The 21,345-nt window shown below is 38.2% G+C and overlaps 2 protein-coding genes across 4 annotated transcripts in view; both read right to left on the bottom strand.

The window, feature by feature from the left end:
• The window catches only part of LOC137062081 (oxysterol-binding protein 2-like), a 29,922-nt gene extending 18,282 nt beyond the window's left edge, over positions 1-11,640 (bottom strand). For 2 of the 3 annotated variants that reach the window (XM_067432859.1, XM_067432858.1), the window contains exons 1-2: positions 11,027-11,640; positions 7,333-7,538 (exon numbers count right to left, since the gene is read on the bottom strand). In XM_067432859.1, the coding sequence (XP_067288960.1) occupies positions 7,333-7,538; positions 11,027-11,184 (364 nt within the window). In that variant the 5' untranslated portion in view covers positions 11,185-11,640. The remainder of the gene's footprint in view (positions 1-7,332; positions 7,539-11,026) is intronic. The other variant, XM_067432860.1, reaches the window with a different exon arrangement.
• Positions 11,641-11,970: 330 nt separating this feature from the next.
• On the bottom strand, positions 11,971-21,105 carry ewsr1a (EWS RNA-binding protein 1a). The gene is made up of 16 exons (XM_067432861.1): positions 21,041-21,105; positions 20,117-20,153; positions 19,511-19,565; positions 19,288-19,426; positions 18,980-19,190; positions 18,566-18,879; positions 18,298-18,490; positions 14,769-14,806; positions 14,119-14,130; positions 13,925-14,040; positions 13,623-13,752; positions 13,409-13,528; positions 13,178-13,319; positions 12,985-13,082; positions 12,643-12,880; positions 11,971-12,561 (listed from the first exon to the last, which is right to left on the bottom strand). Exons 1-16 carry the CDS (start codon positions 21,054-21,056, stop codon positions 12,522-12,524), a joined length of 1,899 nt encoding a protein of 632 aa, XP_067288962.1. The 5' UTR covers positions 21,057-21,105; the 3' UTR covers positions 11,971-12,521.
• Between the last annotated feature and the right edge of the window lie 240 nt (positions 21,106-21,345).

Consider the following 21,345-nt stretch of genomic DNA (forward strand, 5'->3'; position numbering starts at 1 on the left):
ATGGCTGCCGAAAAATGGCCACAGAAATGGAGAGAGGCTGTAATAAGAGGAGATGGTTGTCAGAGACAGCAAGAAAGGGAGACAGATCCAGATTTAGATATCTTTGGAGCTGAAGGACATCATAATTGAATGTGGGCAGTAGGTGACGGAATGAGCGAGTGTGAAAGTAGAGGCGTCATAATAACCAACAACCAACCCATTCAAACACCAGATTTCTGTGAATGAACATGGTTACCATGGAAACTGGGTCCCACGCAATTGGAAGGATGGCTATTTTTAGAAGCTATAAAGAGAATGAAAAAACACAAACGGGCTAATGCGTCTTGCTTTGCCTACTCTCTCACACAGCATGGCCATCACTCACTGGCAAATAGACGAGGACAGGCTGTAAATCGCCTCTTGTGTGACGCAAGACATTTTTGGAAGCGCTTGCTTGTAGAAGCCTGAGGCAGCTACACAGAGACGAGCAGATGACATGCTGGCACACTGTTCACTGAAACTCAGTCAATCTGTATAAATGACTGGAGATTAATTGGGTGGAAATGTGACATTTAAATGACCTGCTCAGATCATCTTTTAAGACTTTTAAGCAGCGCAACTGTTTTCAACATTGATAATAATAAGAAATGTTTGTTGATGTTCAAATCACCATTAGAATGATTTCTGAAGGATCATGTAACAATGAAGACTGGAGTAATGATGCTAAAATAGTCAGCTTTTATCACAGGAATAAATTACATTTTAAAAAACATACAATAAAAAGAGTTCCTTTAAATTGTAATAATATTATTTCACAGTATTACCATTTTTACCATATTTAAATTAAATAAATGCGGCCTTGGTGAGCATAAAAAAATGTTAGAAGTATTTAATAAAGAAGAAGTTTACTTTAAAATGAAAATGACCCATGATTTACTCACCCTCAAACCATCCAAGGTATATATGACTTTTTGATGAACACAATCAGAGTTATATTAATAATTATCCTGACGATTCCAAGCTTTATAATGGCAGTGCATGACTAGGTCCATTTGAAGCTCAAAAAAAGCACATCCATGATAATAAACATGTTCCACACGGCTTCAGGGGTTAATGCATGCCTCTTAAAGTGACGCGTTTGGGTTTTGTAAGAAAAATATCCATATTTAACACGTATAGCTTTTAAAAGCTTTCGTCAGACCAACTTCTTTATTCAGCGTACGAAAAAAGTGCCTCTCGCAGTTTAAAACACTTACGCTACATTCTAGTGATATGTCACGTCAGTTATGTTTTTTCCGTAAGTTGAATACGGAAGGCAGTCTGCCAGAAGCTAGATATTTTACTTTTAGGTAGTGGAGGCACTTTTTTGAGCTTCAAACTCAATGGTCCCAGTCACTGCCATTATAAAGCTTGGAAGAGTCAGGATATTTATTAATATAACTGATTGTGTTCAACAGAAAAGAAAAAAGTCATATACACATGGCTTGAGGGTGAGTAAATCATGGGGTAATTTTAAAGTGAACTAATCCTTTGGAATATTGTATAATTTATAATACATTAACAAGATAATAATAATGAACAGTTCTAAATTAAACACAAAAAAGTATTTCCTACCATTTAAATAGCAACATTTCATATTCTGGATCTATGATGTCAAAGGGAGGCAAGCACCGCCTCAACAGAAGAAGAACAATGCCTATTTCATCACTGCCTGTTTAGCCCTGCCCACCAATTCGCACACTACATGCAATAGAATAGGTAGCCTAAGTAACATATAGGCCTGTGTGGTGTTAAACCAGATCAATCTATGAAGCAATTAACATGCCGTTGAGGATAATACTACCTGGATTCGGCAGTAATGCAACATGTAAGTAACTGTGTTAATTCTAATGTAATGATTCATGTACAGTCAGATGTTCTTTGTCTGTGTGTCAATAAATCAAACCAGTGATTAAATGTCAACTTGCATTAGTTCTCTTAGTAGGATGAAAATAATCTGTTATGAAAATAATCAGTGATTAAATTTGATAAAGGAAATGATCAAAGAAAGCTCCCTTTGCAATCGTTGGAGCAGTGCACACAGTAAGCTGTGAACAGCAAGAGTTTATAAGTGACATGTTTATCAGTGACTCCCGTTTTATTCAGTAAATCTCTGAAAGTGAGGATGAAAGCGCCCAACATGTCTGCGATCGGCTACAATGATCCTCTCTGCAACCTTTCATGCCACAATCTAAATATAATGCCATAGATCTAAATATAAGGCAATCGTTTACACTGAAAAAGAGTTTTCAACCCAGAGGGCTAAAATCAGGGTAGGAAAAATGCTTTTTATTTCTAAATTATGACAATTTTTAATATAAAAAACATTCTAACATTATATGTGCACCCCAAGAAACATCATAAAACAATAATAAAAATGCAGTTCATGACCCCTTTAAATAAGAAGGCTGAAATATAGTATTCTCTTGTTAATTTTATTTCCAATTTCAAAAAATAAACTTTTGTTACAAAGTTTTTTAGAGTATTCTTGGTCAGTGTACATAAAATAACAAAATGACCCCTACTAAAAAACTTAGTTGAAGCTACTTTTTGTTTTGTTTTGTTAGAAGAACTTTTTGCATGTTGGATTTTTTTACATTGCCAAACCCAGCAGCTGCAAAGATTACATGATCACTGAACGACCAGCTTTTTGAACGATCATCCATCCAAACTGCATCTAAGCCAAATCATCTTCAACCCAATCCAAGCAAAAGACTGCAGCTTTATGCTTGCCAAGAAAACAATCGGGAAAAGTGGATTAGTATGGCCCTCTGGAGTGCAGAATCAAAGAGAAGAGAGAGAGAACTCCTCCAGTCAGACGAGCCACATAGAGCTATAGTGTGCCTGTGAACTCCTGCCTGCCAAAGGTGCTCATCTTCCATCAGAACAGCAGCGAGAGGGAGTCCTGAAGGTGGGATTCAGGGGAATTAAAATAGAGCAGCCTCGGTGGGCGTAAGAGGAAAAGCACCAGCGCTGGGGAATCAATCAAAGATCACCTTCTCCTGACCTGCTGGAGAGAGACTCATCCCTGTGACTCATCCCTGACTAACCACACCTAGACTAACATGGAAGACTAAGTGTGGAGACGAACATGAATGGAGGAGGAGCGAGGAAAGGGCTAGAAGGATCTTTAAAACAGAGAGACAGTAAAGTTGACTGGCTGTCTGATAATCCAGTTTGGCCAATCAGCCTGCTTACTTTGTATCACAGATAATCTGATTTGCACAGAGTCATGTTGGAAGTTTCTCACACTACTGCACAGCAAGAAGGAGCTGACGAACTAAACTCTTATGAGTTTTGACACCAAGAACATGCTAGCAACCACCTAGCAACGCCCAGACCACATCACTGCACACTGTCACCTTTTCCTGAAATGTAGTTATAAATTCAAACTGTGCCGCAATATCATGCTGTTGTAAAGTCAAACATTAGCTCAATGGGTTCCTAATGCAAATCCTGAGATTTAGCTGTAAGCGCTAAATGTATTTGGCCCATGAAAGAGCATGTGACTACATGCGAACACCAACAAGTTAACTGATAGGAACTGAATGGTAGACAGTAGCCACTGTGCTTCAGAGCATCTATAAATATAGATTAATTCCAGTAACTGATCATAAATAGCTAATGCATATTTAACTTTGAAATCTAGGCTGACATTATGATGTACATCAGACTATTCTGTAAAATTCAAGCAGTACTAAAAATAAAACACTGGCTACAAATTTATTTTCCACTAAGACAAAAGACATGCTTTTGCATAATTGAATGCCATTCAAAACATATGTATTTATCATTTGTCCTACCTTTTCTCGAGGATGGAATCCCTGATAAATACAGGGCAAATGCTTATGCAGTGAAGATGATGTTCAAATCTTTTTGAATGAAAGCGTGAAGCAGCGTTCCCTCTCGGTCACCTTCCAAGCTTCCCTCCCATCCTTGCGCTCCTGTTTTCCTTCTCACCCTCCCTCTTTCCCCTCACATTCTCCATCATGCACAGTGGGCGGAGCTAATATGCTCGTCAATTCATTCAGAAGCAGATGAAATCGTCCAAACGGGATGGTGTTGCAGTATGCAGTAGCATATTAATCACATTTGGGATAAAAGAGGCTCATGTAAAGGCAATAATGTAGGAGTCAAAAGCACAGAAAAAATGATCAGTGCATTTAAAATATCAAATATATTTTACATAAATTGAATGTTTTCTCAGGCTATGAGTATTCAATTTTGTTTAAAAAATTTTTTATAGAGTTTATAAATAAAAAGTAAGACATGCACTGCAGTATTTAATTTCAAATGAAACCTGTAAATTAAATGTAACACCATGCATAATAAAAAATTATATTTATGACGAAATAATAATTACTTTGTAGATTTATGAATACTTGAAATGGAAATATGTAAAGGGAAATATGAAAGGGAAAAAATAAGCTTACATTTTCAGGAACAATGATACCCCCTAGTGGCATTTCATTAAAAAGAAATGCACTAAAAAAATGTTACATTTGCCTTAAATGGTAAAGGGGGTTCCAGTAGTTTAAAAAAATGTATTAGGGATATGCCAGACGTATTTTTAATGATTAACTCAGTCAAGCCAGATAAATCAAACCTACATAAAGGAATAAACGGTTAATGTGGGAAATAATACCTTTACATGCAAGGTTGGCAAATCTGCAATAAATAAATAATTTATATAAAACTTGCACTGCCAAAGTCCTTTAAAGTCCTTTTTATTGTCCTTTAAAATAAAAAAGGAAAATCATGTTTTCACCATGCTAATTGGTTACACATTGCTTTCATAGCATAGCATAGCATTTGCTGAATGAGGACAACAATATAATAGATTTAACATATATCTCTTCTCAAACTAAGCTCATGCTCCACTCGTCACCATGATGGTAACCCTACAAAAAAACGACATAACAGGAACTCGTCTAAACTTACATAGCAAAACATTAAAAACGACTAAATCTCCCACTTAACGTCAATCTTGCGCACACACACACACACACACACACACACACACACACACACACGTCGTGTTTCCATGTTTTATGGGGACTTTCCATAGGCGTAATTGATTTCATACTGTACAAACTGTACATCCTATCCCCGTACACTGCCCCTGCCCCTAAACCTGCCCATCACAGGAAACATTCAGCATTTTACTTTCTCAAAAAAACTCCTTCTGTGTGATTTATAAGATGTTTTCCTCATGGGGACCTAAAAATGTCCCCACAAGGACAAGGATTTCGGATATTGCCATCTTTGTGGGGACACACGGACACACACACACGGACACACACACAGTGTCATGAGCATTATGCTTGAGCTCTTTACAGCTGGATTGAGCAGATTCTGATTGGCATTCAATGTTTTTATTTGTTACATTGATTCCAAGAAAGGACATTGTTTCTCTGTGCCTTTATGGTTATAGTTTGAAATCTGTTATTCTATTATATTTAGAATGTTTTAATTGTTGTCATTATAAATATAATCTTTGGTGTGAACGGGCCTTAAAGGTTATGAGAAGATAAGAATGCAGACCTGTTTAAAAATAATGTATATGGCTGAGAACGTATTATTAATGCCTGAACAACAAACAATAAAAATGTAAGGCATGCACACTTCTAATTCTTTATTATGCACATTTTACACATTTTTAATATAATATTAAAATATTAAAAAACTTAAAAGTATAGGATCTATTGACCAAAAAAAATCTAAACTATCTTATATTTTATGATCTTCAAAGTGACTTTTGTATGGCTGTTACCAGAAGCCAGTGGTTATAGTGTATAAATTATAAATACAGATATTTTTCTTACAAAACGCTAGCCTAGAAATCGGTGGGCGGGGCTTAACATAAGGATGGCCGAGTTGCGTTTGTGTGCTACTAGTAAACACAGAAGCTGGCGAACGGCGGCGGTCTTTTGAATCAGCTTTGACCGTGACTCCGGAAGACTTGGAGTTAAGCTTTTCTCAGAGAAAAGAACAAAGAGCGGCACTGAAGTCATTCTTAAAAAGGGAAGATGTGTTCGGATACGGCGAAAGTTTAATCTGTCAACAAGCTCTGCTTCACGTTGCTCTGTTTGGTTGTAGCGCTATCCTATCACGTGCAGAGGGAGTTTGAAAGACAACCGTTTATCCCGCCCCTCGGATTGAGCCCTGTCTATGGTGAGTTTCCAGACCAAACATCTTGATGTGGGTCTGGCTTGTCAGGCTAACAAAACGCATCACTTCGCTTCAGATGGTCTCTCTGTTCCCTCCCATTACAAAGCTTGGAAGAGCCAGGATTTTTTTAAGGCCCCACTGACAGGCATTATACAAACAACAGATGGACTTAAAAATCTTCATTTGTTTTCTACAGAAGAAACAAACACACCTACATCTTGGATGCCCTGGGGTAAGGAGATAAACATCACATTTTTGGGTAAACTATACCGTTAATATGTTTGGTAGAACGTCATATACACCTAGGTTGGCTTGAGGGTGACTAAATCATGGGATCATTTTCATTTTTGGGTGAACTAACTTTTTAAATGCGTGAACTTTTTAAAGCAGGATGGATTCAGAAAAAAATGACATTGTGCTGTTATCGTTATAGTTGTAGTGTGAGAAGACTCTGCTATTCTTTTATATTAAGAACGATTTTTAGAACTATATCTCAGTTCTAACTGACTGCTCTTGACTGAAAAACTAATACAGTAGCTAAAAATCAATGTATATTTTATAGTGAACTCTATGTAGTGTTTTATTTGCACATTTATTCATTCAATTTCACACTTAAATGCTACTGTACAGCTCTGAGCTGCCAGTGTAAATCTTTATATATGTATTCTGTATTATACAATACACTAGGAATGTGTGCAAGGTTTTTTTTCTTCTAAGTTTAAGGAAGGTTTTTCAATTTTTTAAAAGTAAAATAAAAAAAGAGTATTGCAATATTTTTTCTCCTTAACTTCTTGCTGTTCCTGTGGCTTAAGAATAGAATAGCAAAACCCCGAACCGAACCGGAAACCGTGGTTAAAAACCGAGGTATGTATTGAACCGTGGACTAACTGTATTGTTGCATCCCTAGTTCTAAGATAACTCAATCTTAATCATGACGTTATTGTCGAATCTGTGTGTTACCAGTCGCCATCTGCCAGCTCTTTTTTTTCTGAATGAACATGACTGAATATTGGTCTTGGAATGTCTGAGAAGTGAAGTGCTGTAATCTGGTGACTGTCGGCATTTGTCTGAATCTGTCAGTGTGAATTGGACTTTTGAGGTGCATCCTGGGATGCTTTTCATTGGCAGTGTGACAGGACTCACCTGAATGGGGCATCATTTGAGTGGCGTTTGCTTTGGCCTGTTGCAGAGCAGAAACCCACCGCTGACACTCCCCCTCTGTATATGCCTTCAGGTGGTAGCTCCGCCCTCCACTTGTCAACACAAAGTGATAAGTGTCGCCCATCTCTATGTGCACCGTCGCCAAGGTAATCGTGCCTCGGCAGGTGTGTGCCATTTCTGCTTGAGTCCTTAAGACAAAATACACAAACACACAACAACAAGGGTTAAAAAGAGCTGAAAGTAACTGGAACAAACACAGCCATATACTAGAGACAGACTGATAGCCAGACCAATTAACTAACATAATGGTGTCAGTTCCAACATCTACCAGCAGCCTTGTCAATAATTCATGCGCATTGTCTGTGCAAATATTTATGAATGAATTTATAATTGAGAGTAACTATAGTGTAAAATATATTTTAATTGTATTATTCTGAGTGAATGTATTATTGTGAATAATTATGCATTAAAGAACAATGTACTTTTGTCATTTTATTATAACCTGTATTATTTCATTATTATAAGTGAACCTATTGTGAGTAATTATTGTGTAATATCATAACTTATTATTATTAATGGGGATTATTATTATTAATTTATTATTGTGGGCAATTATGCAGTACAAATAATAACTTACTTTTATTATTTTTGGAGAATTATTGTGTAAAAATTATAATTTAGTTTTATTATTTATTATAAGTGAATGTATTATTGTGAGTAAATGTGCAGTAAAAAAGAATGTCCTTTTATTTTTATTATGAGTGAATTTATTATTGTGGGAATTTATTATTGTTTTGTTTAAAGGGGGGGTGAAATGCTGTTTCATGCATACTGAGCTTTTTACACTGTTAAAGACTTGGATTCCCATCCTAAACATAGACAAAGATTCAAAAACTAATGTTGGACGTTTGATGGAGTATTTCTGTGTTAAAAATACTCCTTCCGGTTTCTCACAAGTTTCGGCGAGTTTTTTTCGAGTATGGGTCTACTTGACGTTAAATAGATCGGAAGGTCCTTGTATGGGCCGTACGGGCTCTTCTCCCGGTAGGGTGCGCGCGCGCGTGACTAGAGGGAGAGAGAGGAAATGCACGCTGTAAACAGTCTCTCAGGTGCAAATCCAGTCATCCGTGAACACTTATGACGCACCGCGCTCCACTTTATTCCTATGGGTGACGTCGAGCGACTTCAACGCTTCAGCAGAGCATTCCGGGAAGGGAGCACTGCATTTGAACCGATTTGAACGCAGAAATGACGGGAAGCTTCAAGGCATCGCTTCAGTCGCGTCGCAAAGTGGATTTCCACGGTCACTGCTGTCACAGGACTTCACCAAATCATACCAAAGAAGTGTGTTTTTGACAGAGCGGTCCCAGCGATAAAGGGTCGGTCCTGCTTTGGAAGCAGCCGGTGAGTAAATCAACTTCAAATGTCTCTGCTATTGGCTACCGTCGCATGAGTAAACATCAGTAAACGATAAGATTGCGTGCTTCGTCATTCAAATGCGCTAACGGTTACTCCATTGTTGTTCTGTATAACGTTACACTATTCTGACTGACGTGCAAAACCGTTTTGCTTGCTACCTCTAAGGTCTAGTCAATAGTCCATAAACCGAATCATGTCCTCATAAACTGTGCGTAAAGACACACAAAGGCCCCTAAATACAGTACATACCACAGAGACGGACATCCTGATGTTGCCGTTTCTCCTGTTCAATTTATTTCAGCCTCAGATTTGATTGTGGATCATTATCTGTATTAGCTGAGATAGCGATGGGTTTCTCCACGCTTGAGGACATCACCGCTTTGTGCACATTCGTCATTCTTTAGCTCCGCCCACACGATACGCCTCCAGGCGCTTGTTTTTTTCCGGAAAGTCTCGGTACAGCCCATATTTCTTTTATAAATATGATAAAACTAAAGACTTTTCGGAGATATGAAGGATGCAATACTACTCTATAGGTACTCAAGATTGACATGAGAATGAGATTGACTGAAACTGAGTGTTTCACCCCCCCTTTAATTATTTCATTATTATGACTATGAATATTCATTGTATTGTAATTATTGTGTAATAATAGCCTTATCATTTTATTATGAATGCATTTATTATTGTGAGTAATTGTGAAAAAAATGTATTTAGTTATTATGACTAATAATAATGATAATTTGTTATTGGGAGTAATTATTGTGTAGAAATAATCATACTTTTATTTTTATTGTGGAATGTATTATTGTGATTATTGTGTAAAAATAATCATACTTATATTTTTATTGTGGAATGTATTATTGTGATTATTGTGTAAAATTAATCATACTTATATTTTTATTGGGGAATTTATTATTGGGGGTAATTATAATGTAAATAAAACAATTTACTTTAACTATTTTATTATATATTATTTTTATTATTTTATTAAGTGAATTTATTATTGTGAGTAATAACTGAGTAAAAATAATCATTTACTTGTATTATTATTGGGACATGTATTATTGTGGGTAATTATTGTATACATAATGTAGTTTCATTATTTTATTATTAGTTAGGTACGAGATTTGATTTTTTATTGAAATTATTGAGTTAAACATTTTAGTCTAACTGTACATCATTATTTTATTGAGTGGATATACAGTATATGGTGTAAAATCATACTCAATTTTATTCCACTTTCTTTACTTAATGCTTTTCAGTAATTTGTGCTATTACACTGCATGTTTTCCTATTTTTTATTAGATTAGCGGTACCCTGCTCGCATCAGCATTGCTGTTATAGCCACTGAAAATTCCAGACTGACATACTGGTCAAATAACACATGCTGGCTGCAAAAAAAACTGCAGGATTTCTGAGTCCATGACTGCTGAATCAGAGCATCATTAAAATCAAATCCATACTAAACCCAGATACACTGCAGTAGTAAGGCATCATTTAGTCACACTTGAGTACAACATAGCTGAAGGGTACAAAAGCAATTATCATATGAGAATAATAATCTTAATAGCCTTCATAATGCAATATGCAAAACACCAGGCATTTTTAATTGAAATGTAGTATATTAATAAGCATTTAAACTAATTTATACAGATAGACAGATTTTCCACCTTTAGCACAATTTGTTTTTTAAAAACATTTTAGGTCATGCTGGAGAACATGATCACCAGGTTTTGTACAAACTTGAGGAGCTCATGCCGCTTAAAAGAGACACCAAATACTAAGACATCCCGAAAATCATGTCCCTTTTTTAATTAAATTGATATACTTTGTATTAAATAAGAAAGAGTTATTGTCACTAGTGTTCTAAGACACCACTGCATATAAATGAAGTTGTTTATGTGTATTAAAAATTGTTTCTCGGTTAGGCCCTTGCAGAAGGGTGGAAACTTGATCTAGGCTAGTTGCTTCAGATGTCCCCATTACTAATTATAAACAGGAGAGGCATTGTTGCAATATAGACGAAGAAATTAATAGTGCCATAACCTGTCAATTGTGCCCACAGGTGACAACACAGACAAGAGGCGTTTTAATGAAAACTTCTGCGCAACTCTTACCCTAAATAAAACCACAGTGTCAGTTAAAAGTCAGATAATGTACGTACCGTGAGTGAAAGGGGTGACACAGCAAAGTCACGCGCGCCGAGAGTCTCGAGCGCTCCTCGTGCGCATCAAAAGAAACGCAGTGCACATACCTGTAGTAAGACAGGAGGCCGTTGCTCAGGACGAACCACCGGCGCTGGTAGCCCTTCAAGTAGTTTGTCCATTTAAAGAGCCATCCCTTATAAGTGTCCGGGCCGGGACCCTGCACACCTGAAGGAGACGGAAGGGTACGCACCACCAGTTCGGTCATATTGACCGTTCACTGCTGGGATAGGAGTGCTGCTGTCTCACCGCTGCGGATCGCGCGCCAGACACCTGCCTTCGCATGTATGCAACACGTTTAGGGCATGAACGAGGAGTCAAATTTGCGGTCACAGTGAGGAAGGGCGGCGCTTCTGAGAGACATGATGGAAAACTGATGCTACTGGGAAACACAGTGGATGACGTAGATGCATCGCGGACGCACAGATTGCTCAGAATCTGCCATATGACGTAAAGACATTAGTGAGGAGAGCGGATGCGAGGATGCACGGGCTTTTAAAAGCTCAAGTATGCGTCCCGAGATAAGCTTGACAAGATTGCAGAGCTGCATCCGATATCGATTAGATTCTTGATCCTTGCATTATGGCATTCGGTGTTGCAAAGTCATGCGGTGTTTTTCCTCTCCGTTCAATACATCTTGCTGAACAGATGTCTTCAAAGTTCGCTTTGCTATCCGCAGGGTGGCGCTACAACGAATACTTGAACGCTTAGGGTCTTCAACATTAACTTTCATTCATGTTCCAAAACTTTCCCCCTAATGTAATACAATGATCTACACGAGGCTCTTTTCCGTATAGCTCTTTTCCGTATAGCTATGTTTGATTGGCAATTTTGTCGCACAGAATGGAACCCCTGCATGAGGAGCAGGTTTTCTTTGAATACATTTCAGTCTGTTCACACAAAAATCGGTCAGAAGTAAACTAGCAGAGAATATGCTAAAAAAAAAAAAAAAAAAAAAACTTGTTCTACGCAGGGGAAAATAACATTATACAGGTTAAGAACAAAGGCAATATTTTTTTCAGAATTTTATTTTTTTGAGGTGAACACTGTTTGAAATTACATAGGGGGCTGAAAAGCATCAGTTATTTACATTATTCAGTTACACAGAAGATGCCACACTGTCCAGGTGAAGTAAATGACAAATGCAGAAAATAAGTACATGGCCTAGTTTTTTTTAAGCCATACATAAAAATAAAAAGCTGAACAAAAATGTTTTAAATGTTTTTACATTTCCACACACAAAAGCAGAGTAAAGCAAATGTGGGGTATTGGGAATTTTTAAAAAAAATTCAGTTTCACAAATACATTTCTGACATATCCAAATGGCACACTGAACACCTTGCATTTACATGTGCATCTGTTTTCAATGACCAGAAAAGCAAGCACAAAACACAAAAAGAAGTTTAAAAAAAATAAAACATTCACTGAGGACTAACAGCAATGCAGTAATAAGTTCCATACTAACCATTTATAAATATGGAATTTCAATTTAAAAATCATTTGAAAACGAACAGGGTTGAAGACGTTGACCAGCGAGGTATGGTCTCAATATGGTCTCTCTCTTCGGTCCTGGCGATGGTCTCCCCTGCAAAAAAACAAAAATAAATACATTACTGTTCTGTTTTGTGGCTACAAGGCATTCAGAGACAAGTTTCTTCATACTCACTTCATATCCATTTTTCCAGGTGGTCCCATTCCTCTTCCCCTTCTTCCCATGTCATCCATAGGCGGCCCGCCACGACCTCTTCCTCCAAAACCACCTCTGTCCATGCCACGCCCTCCTCTGAAGCCCCCACGGTCCACACCTCTGCCCCCACGAAAACCGCCAGGTCCCCCTGGCCCTCCACGGTCCATACCACGGCCCCCACGCATCCCACCTGGTCCACCACGACCACGGTCACCACCTGAATCCCAAAAGAACGCTAGTGAGTATCAACAATGCAAACATCTGAAGCACCACTGTTTGCCGTTCTGAAAGCTATACGAGACTAATATAAAAGACAGTAACCTGGAGGAGGGAAGGGAGGAGGACCAAAGCCTTCAGGTTTGGGTGCCTTGCACTGGTTACACTCCATTCTCCATGCAAAGTTTTGGTTTCCACATCCCCTAAAAAAATCAAAGATTTTCAGAAAAAAAGAAAATCAGTCAGAATGGAATACATGGCTCATTGAGTATCACTGCAACACTACTGAAATACGTACGCATTAGGACACTGCCAGTCTCCGGCCCTCTGCTGCATGTTTCCTCCTGTAGGTCCTCCACGGCCCATTCCTCTGGGACCCCCACGTGGCATGAATCCCCCTCGATCCCCACCTCTGCCCATTCCACCACGACCCATCATTCCTACAGGAATTAAATAATTCAAATTTCAACATAAAATGCTTAGCGATGTAGTTTTCTGTTGCTTCTAAAACATGTATGAAATAACGTACCTCCTCGTCCCATCATGCCACCTCGGTCTCCTCTCATTGGCATGCCTCCACGCATCATTCCCATCATGGGCTTGCGTCGGGCCATGGATACCTTCAGCTTCTTCCCCTGGAAATCTTTTCCTGAGGAGGAAAAACAAACATTTCAGCCTATCTAGAGCACCATAACATTAAATTGAAAGATATTCAGGACTGATTTCACTCAAAATTAACATACCATCAAACCACTCTACAGCTGCTTTAGCAGATGGAGGCTCCTCGTAGGATAAGGTGGCATCACCTTTAGGTTTCCCAGAATCTTTATCTGTGTATATGTTGACGGCAGGCAGTCCCGTCCGTTTGTTTATCTTAGAAAGAAATTAAACAGTATGCAAATATAAGTTTCAAGAAATCCAATAAAATGCATGACACAACCCAACCTGCTACATGTTTCAGTAATAGACCAATTGTAACATGAAAAAAAGCCTTCTATCTTTCCCAAGCCATTTTATTGTACTGAAAAAAACTATCATCAAGTACCCTAATGATTCCACTGTGCTTGAAAAATTCCGCCACTTCATCCAATGTAGCATTCTCCGTCAGCCCAGTGATATAGATAGTGCTGTTTTCAGAGTCATCTTGCTCCTCTGGCCGTCCTGCAGAGAAAACACATGGTGTTATAAGCAACAGCAAAGAAAATAAGTGGACAGAAAAATCTTACAATCCAAACCTACCCATGTCACCATCTGTTCCAGATTTTCGTTAAGCAGGACACCAAGAGAAAAAGACAGTGAGAAACAAGTTAGTTTACAAGCTTAGCTTCTCAAGCACCTGACAACATTATGCTACCATTTCCTGGTCAAGACTGCCCCAGCACACTTGGTCTGACCATTCAAAGACATAAGACAAAATACCATGGTGCTGTTGACCCAAGAATGGTTTGATTATTGTCAAAAAGTATTAAAAGGAAACTATTCAAAAGCTACCTAGTAGTTTTTATTCCAGTGTGCCTTAAATAGAAAAATATATATTTGCAAAACCCTTGAAAAACCAAGGACCCAAATTGGACTCCATACCTGATATCATATTAAATTGAAAAAGTAGTAAACACTGAAGAGGTGATACTCTACATGGCTGGGTCGGCCATTTACCATTAACTCCTAAGTATGAGAGCAAAATAACCTTTCATTGGAGTCCACACTCAGGATTTTTAACCAATAAAAATAGGACTGAACCATTCCTATATGACCAAAGGAAAAAGCTGAACTCTTTAATTTTAGCCGGCAGTATAGTTTTGCAAAGCATTAATTAATTCCCTTCTGAAAAACACCCATAAAAGGTGGAGAATTCTAGTGTATGGTCTTGTGATTCTCATTAAACTTACCACCAGGCTTAATGAAGCCACCTCTGTCTCCAGCGATGCTGGGGGGGGAATAAGCGAAGATATGAAGGCGATATCCCTTAAAACAGCCACTTCGGTACCACAAAAGGGGTAATGGGGGTATTTACACAGTTCTGACTAACTCTTAACCCTCAAAAAAAAAAATCCCCCCTTATAAAAACACAGTATTTGAGAGGAACACTCAGTTGGGGTGCTGTAGCATTACAATGTCTCTGCCCTTGGCCTGACTTGCTCGATTTACAATTTAATGACATTAGTGGCTGAACAGTATTGGGGTTGTATTAAGCAGAAGTAAGGGTTGATCTTTATTACTATTATAAGTGGAAAAACCAAGAAATGTGTACACTGAAATTGGGATGTAATTGTTTCAGATGCAGCCTTGCTACCAAGTTTAGGTGAAAATGAATGAGATGCAATATTCAAAACTATATTTCAAATAACCTCTCTAACACCTCTCTAAACAACAGTGACATTTGATCCTCAGTAAGAAGCTAAAAGCTTTTTGGTGGCAACTGCACCGAAATACAGAGGTAGCCCGTTTGTGGCTGCATCTGAAACAATCTGTACATGCATTTTATGCTGGTACATGCATTTTAGTCAAATAAAAAATAAAAAGCAGATAAACCATAACCATTTTTCTCTTTACACAAAAGTTTCTCATATAGTTACACAACACAAAGTTTTGTAAAAAGAAAAAAGTAAACTTGTATTTTCAGATAATTATTACAAATTTTCTTTGGTTGCAAAATGATTCTCTCGTTCCTGTAGAAAAAACACATTTGGAACACCTCTTGACACCACCAACTTTAAGTCCCCATTTCAAAAGGCTGCCGGCCCAGACTCAGAACTGAGTAGTGGTACTGTAAAAGTATTGATGTGTTTACATGGCTCTCACTTTGTTACCTGTAGCGTATAAATGCGACAAAGCATGTTAAAGAAAACTTTTCATAATGCACAAGACAATTGCAATCCAAATGTGTGACAAAGAAAACATACCGTTTAATAAGGAAAATGAATGCAGTGTATTTTCAGTGGGAAGAATACCTTTATAACTAAAATATAGCTTACTTGAAATGTGGTATTGACCAATCTATCTATATATTGTTATTATATATATTGTTATTATATATATATATATATATATATATTTTTTTTTTTTTTTTTTTTTTTGTGCGTGTGTTTTAACCGCCTAGGAGGGGACGCACTCAAGATAATAACGAAGGGAAAAAAACATTTTGTAGTAACATCTTTCTTTTAAACAAACAATCACTGCATTCACTTTCATATTCGTTTAGCTTTAGCTTCTTGCTTTTGGCAGCATAAGTCGTCATCTTTGGGATTGGGAACCAATATTCTTAATTGTTTATGAAACATTACCTTTTATGCAAACCAGACCTATTAACATATTTTTTTTCAAACTTTGCAGAGAGTAAACTGATATTCATCCTGGATGCTAGTAAATATTACCCATTTTAACACCTCGGTCTTCCAAAAATACCCCTAAATGTCACTTACCGTTGGCAGTAAGATTACATGAAACTAAGATATTATTTGAAAAATTATGTACCTGCATGCCTGTGATTTGCAGGTAAATCTACAGAATACAATTTAGAGTAACTAATACACCTTTTGAATTTATCCTAAAGGATCACACTTTGCGTTGATGTTATTACAACCACAGAGCACAGATTTTTTGAATTGTGCTGTTTAAATATTGTTCTTTTCTATCTTAAAGTCCTTTTAAAGGTCCCGTTCTTCGCGATTCCATCTTTCAAACTTTAGTTAGTGTGAAATGTTGCTGTTAGAGTATAAATAATACCTGTAAAATTATAAAGCTCAAAGCGAAGCGAGATATTTAATTTAACAGACGTTCCCTTTCAAAGCCTACAGCGAACGGCCGGTTTGGACTACACCCCTGCACTTCCAGCAGGAATGACGTCACTAAAACGGTTTGTTGACTAACCCTCCGCCCACAAGAACACGCCAGATAGGGGGCGTGGTCTTGTTGGTCTCCCACGTGGAGAAGAGCGCACATTCAGCGCTTGCATCTCCCCGTTATGGTAAGAGGCGGGACCTTTCCGGTCAAAGTGCGCTAAGCTGCTGTCCAATCACAACACGGGAAGCGCTGGCCCAATCAAAACTCGTTACGCATTTCTGAAGGAGGGACTTCATAGAACAAGGAAATCATCAGGCCGTTTTTAGGACAGAGAAAACAGCAGTACAGCTGTACAGATAAGTAAATTGTGTGAAAAATACTGTGTTTTTTTTACACGTGAAACATGAACTTATGTTATATTGCACACTGTAAACATAATCCAAGCTTCGAAAACACACAAAGAACGGGACCTTTAAATCAAGATCCCACAAATGCATTTTATTATTATTGTAAGTGGTATAAATGAGCCTGAAATTATTATTTCTTCCCAAAGCACATTATCATATTACCTTTGTCCATAATGTAGTAGGGTTGTAGCATTTATGTATGGTGGTATATCACGGCATAAACATGTACGATTATAGCATCATACACATTTATTATTCTACTGTTATTGGGGGGGGGGGGGGTGTCCTTGAGGATATATATCCAGTTTACTAAATAAAAAAAGGTGGACATAAAGTGGTTGCAAAAAGAGGAGGAAATATCCCAGAATCCAGTCATGAAAATAGAATTTACAGTATAAAGCAGATGTCATGTAAAATGCTCGATTTAATGGATTGATGAATAAATCTAAAGTAGAGCTGTATAATAAAACAAATCGTGATATGGTCTATATACAGATTTTACATTACCCTTAGGTGATACAGTGTCTGTGAATATAATAAAGCACAAAGTTGTATAAATTTATAATCAGCTTGATCGTTTTTGTCTATTGCATACTCAAGTATGCATGACGCTCAAGTGTTTTTGGGATCTGCCATCTCGCTATTTGAGGAGATGAACACCCAGTTTTATGCATTCATTTGATTACCACCAGTTTGATCATATATTTGTACTGAAATATAAAACAGAATCCAGAAAATTAACTGAAACCAGGATTTCTGAATAACAGATTTCATAGGACTATTATAGCATACTTTGTTTTTAGTTAAAAATAAGTAGTTAATCTAAGAATTTACTTGATTAGATATGCTTTTAATTGAAATTGAAATAAAAAAAAGTTTCAAGTTGTTATTTAATGATCATTTTAGTTGCTTAAAACCATATATCATGAAATAATGATATTTTCTGTGATTGGTATCATACCATGAAAATCATACCATTACAATCCTACCCTAATGAGGCAGAGCTGAGAGCAGCAGCACTTAAATCAGTTTGCTTAAATACTCAAGACTGATGTCAAAAATAGTTTGAATCTTTATAAAAGATATAATTCAAGTTTTGACTCCAAAAAACAAAGTGTTACATTTCTGCTAATTTATGAATATAGAATGGCTCTCAGCCCTTATGGCCTTTTCAACTCCTGTCTGTGGAATAGAGAAGTGAGGTGAGACTGCACAAACGCACACTTACCCCATGCCTCCACGGCCCCCTCGCATGCCACCACCTCCTCGCATCATCCCCCGGTCAAACCCACCCCGGCCACGCCCGCGGCTCTCCCCCCCTCCCATGCCTCGGCCCTCTCCAGGGCCCCCATATCCTCCGGATTCAGGGCCCGAGTAGCCACCTCCGCCCATGCCGTTCTGATGGTCTTGTCTGTAATTGCCTGTGAAGGAAAACTGTTAATCAAATGTAAAAACTTCAGAGACAGTCTCTACCAAGCCACTACCAGAGGACTTACCATACTGGTTTGGTGGTTTGTAGTCTGACTGGCCATAGCCTCCTCCAGTACTGCCCTGCTGTCCGTACTGACTAGCAGGGGGCTGTCCATAGGACCCAGAAGATGCAGTGTAGCTGGAAGGCGGAGCTTGTTGCTGCTGGGAGGGCGTTTGTTGATATCCTCCCTGCTGGCTGTAGGAGCTCTGCTGTCCGTATCCTCCTTGTTGGCCCTGGTACCCTCCCTGCTGTTGCTGAGAATAGGAACTTTGCGGAGTCTGTTGGGAATATGAGCTCTGCTCATATCCAGAGGGCTGCTGACTGCCAGAACTGTAACTGCTGAAGAAAAAAAAATCAAACATAAAATGTACAGACTGTGAAAATCAACAAACACATTGACAAACTTTGGGCACCATGAGGAACAGAATAAGCCCAATACCTGGGTGGTGCAGCAGAAGCAGGCTGTTGCCCATAGCCAGGATATGTAGACTGGGCACCATAGCTGGTCTGCCCAGCATAAGAGGTCTGACTGTTGCTGGTGGTTGAGGCAGCAGCGGCAGCAGCAGTGGAGGAATCATAGCTGCTGCTTCCATAACCCTGCACAGGCTGACTGTAGCCCTGCGGTGCAGCCGTAGCAGCATTATAACCAGCTACAAAAGGTAAAAATCAAAGTCATTGAATTGCAGATACTGAAGAAAGTCAGTGCGGCTTGAATAAACAAAAATGAACCAAAGCCAAATAACACACCGCTGGCTGGTGGTTGCTGTCCGTAGGATGATCCATACGGTTGCTGGCCGTAACTGCTGGAGGAGCCACTGGTCTGAGAGTAGGTTGAATCGGCCGGTTGGCTGTATGAACCGTACCCTTGCTGTTGACCATAGGACTGCTAAACAAAACAAAAAAAGCACATACAGTAAGTCACTTATCTAGACAAAAACCATAGAGAAAATAATTTAAGGTGACAGTTTACCTGAGTGCCCTGTGCATAACCCTGTTGTGAGGGCTGGGCCGTATAGGAGCTGTACCTGATAACAGAAAATGATAGAATTATTTCCTCATTTTATTACTGACAAATGACAGCAATGAGTATATTTGACTAACACATTTATATGATTAAACATTCATTTTCAGTTGTTCATGATTAGTGAGTTAAAGGAAGGTAAATGAAAATTGTGTCAATTTACTTACCCTCAAGTTATTCCAAACCCGTATGAATTGCTTTCTTCTGCTGAACAAAAAATACATTTTCGAGACTATAGGTAGCCAGACAGTTGATGGACCTCAATGACTCCCATAGTATGAATATTATGGAAGTCAGTAGGGCCCCATCAACTGCTTGGTTAGACATAAATATCTTTTGTGTTCAGCAGAAAAGAGAAACAAGTTTGGAACAACTTGAGGGCGAGTAAATTGCAGAACCGTCCCTTTTGGGTGAACTATCCCTAACTTTACAGAGACTGTAATCACAGTATAGCAAGAAAAATGTAAACTAGACACTATAGAAACTTTCATGCAAATTCCCTAAAATACAAAGGGTATTTTTTTTGACTGTGGAAACTATATATGTTATACACACCCCTGTTGGCCTCCAGCCTGTCCGTAACTGTTGTAATCTGCGAGAAAACAACATTAACATTTAAAACTTAAAATATATTAAAGCAAAAGCAAAGCTGTGAAAATGGGTCACATATTTAAAGGAAGCTACGGTCATATGGACACGCTTATCTTCTTCAATAAAAACACAAATTAATAATGTGTGTGGGGGGGGGGGGGGGAGTCAGATGAGTACAAAAAACATGTACAAAATACTTTATCCAGTAACGTTAGTTATTTAAGATAAAGGATAACCTTAGGTTTCGATGTACGAACAAGCACCACCAGATATTACAGACAAAAGCGAGAAAAGGGGAGTGAAATAAATTGCACTTCATTGTAATTGTAACAGTTAACGTTATAACACATATCGAAACAGACGCATTTTTTTTATTAATATTTACACGGTTACGAAAAAGCAGCGGATTACTTAGATATCATACGACACATCTAAGCACCACTTTAACAGACATAAGAGCTCGCGAGCTAATAACAATTAGCCCGCTTCTTAGCTAAAGCGTTGCCAAGCAACAGACAGGCACGTGTAAATTGGTGCTAAAAAAGCGAAAGAATCTGCGTATGATTATAATAATAATAATTAAAGAAAATCTGAGTGACATCCGTTAAAGAAATTATTTGAATGTGTCTGAAGCAAAGCAAAATGTAAAATGCCGCAGTTTTCCATCCCATCCCCTCCCCCATTTCCAACGCAGACAGACCGAACCGGCTCGAACCACACCGGTAACAATGATTAAATGAATATTTTATGGACTCAACGCGTTTTATGGAACAAATAACATACTTTACGATAACTACAAACCGAGACATTAAGATACATCCACATTGGTATTTTCTAAAACACCTATCATACTATGAAAGAGTACAAAAGATTTTACATTACCCTTACCTGCTGCAGACGCCATTTCGTGTGCCTTCTGTCGCGACACAAACTGCGCATGCGTGGATGACCCTCTTCAGGCGCTACCATTTAATCAAGCGGGGGTTGACATTTGTTACAAACATTATAATTTCGCGGCTACTTGGTATGCAATGTTTATATATTTCTAAACGTTAACTTGGTTAACGCGATAAAGCATATCACGAAGGAAATACGCTTAATATAACGAAATTAAATGTTGCTGTCAATGGATTCGTCCTGAGGTTCTACGGAATGAATGACCTACTTAAAAGATTACTTGAATAAAGACCACA

The sequence above is a fragment of the Pseudorasbora parva genome, chromosome 23 (assembly GCF_024679245.1).
Source record: "Pseudorasbora parva isolate DD20220531a chromosome 23, ASM2467924v1, whole genome shotgun sequence".
In the NCBI taxonomy this organism is placed as follows: domain Eukaryota; kingdom Metazoa; phylum Chordata; class Actinopteri; order Cypriniformes; family Gobionidae; genus Pseudorasbora; species Pseudorasbora parva.

Coding starts and splice junctions, on each gene's coding strand:
- ewsr1a (XM_067432861.1), bottom strand. Junction 18,880..18,979: donor GCTTCTGCTGCACCACCCAG/GTATTGGGCTTA, acceptor TTTTTTCTTCAG/CAGTTACAGTTCTGGCAGTC. Junction 13,320..13,408: donor TGGCATGATGGGACGAGGAG/GTACGTTATTTC, acceptor TAATTCCTGTAG/GAATGATGGGTCGTGGTGGA.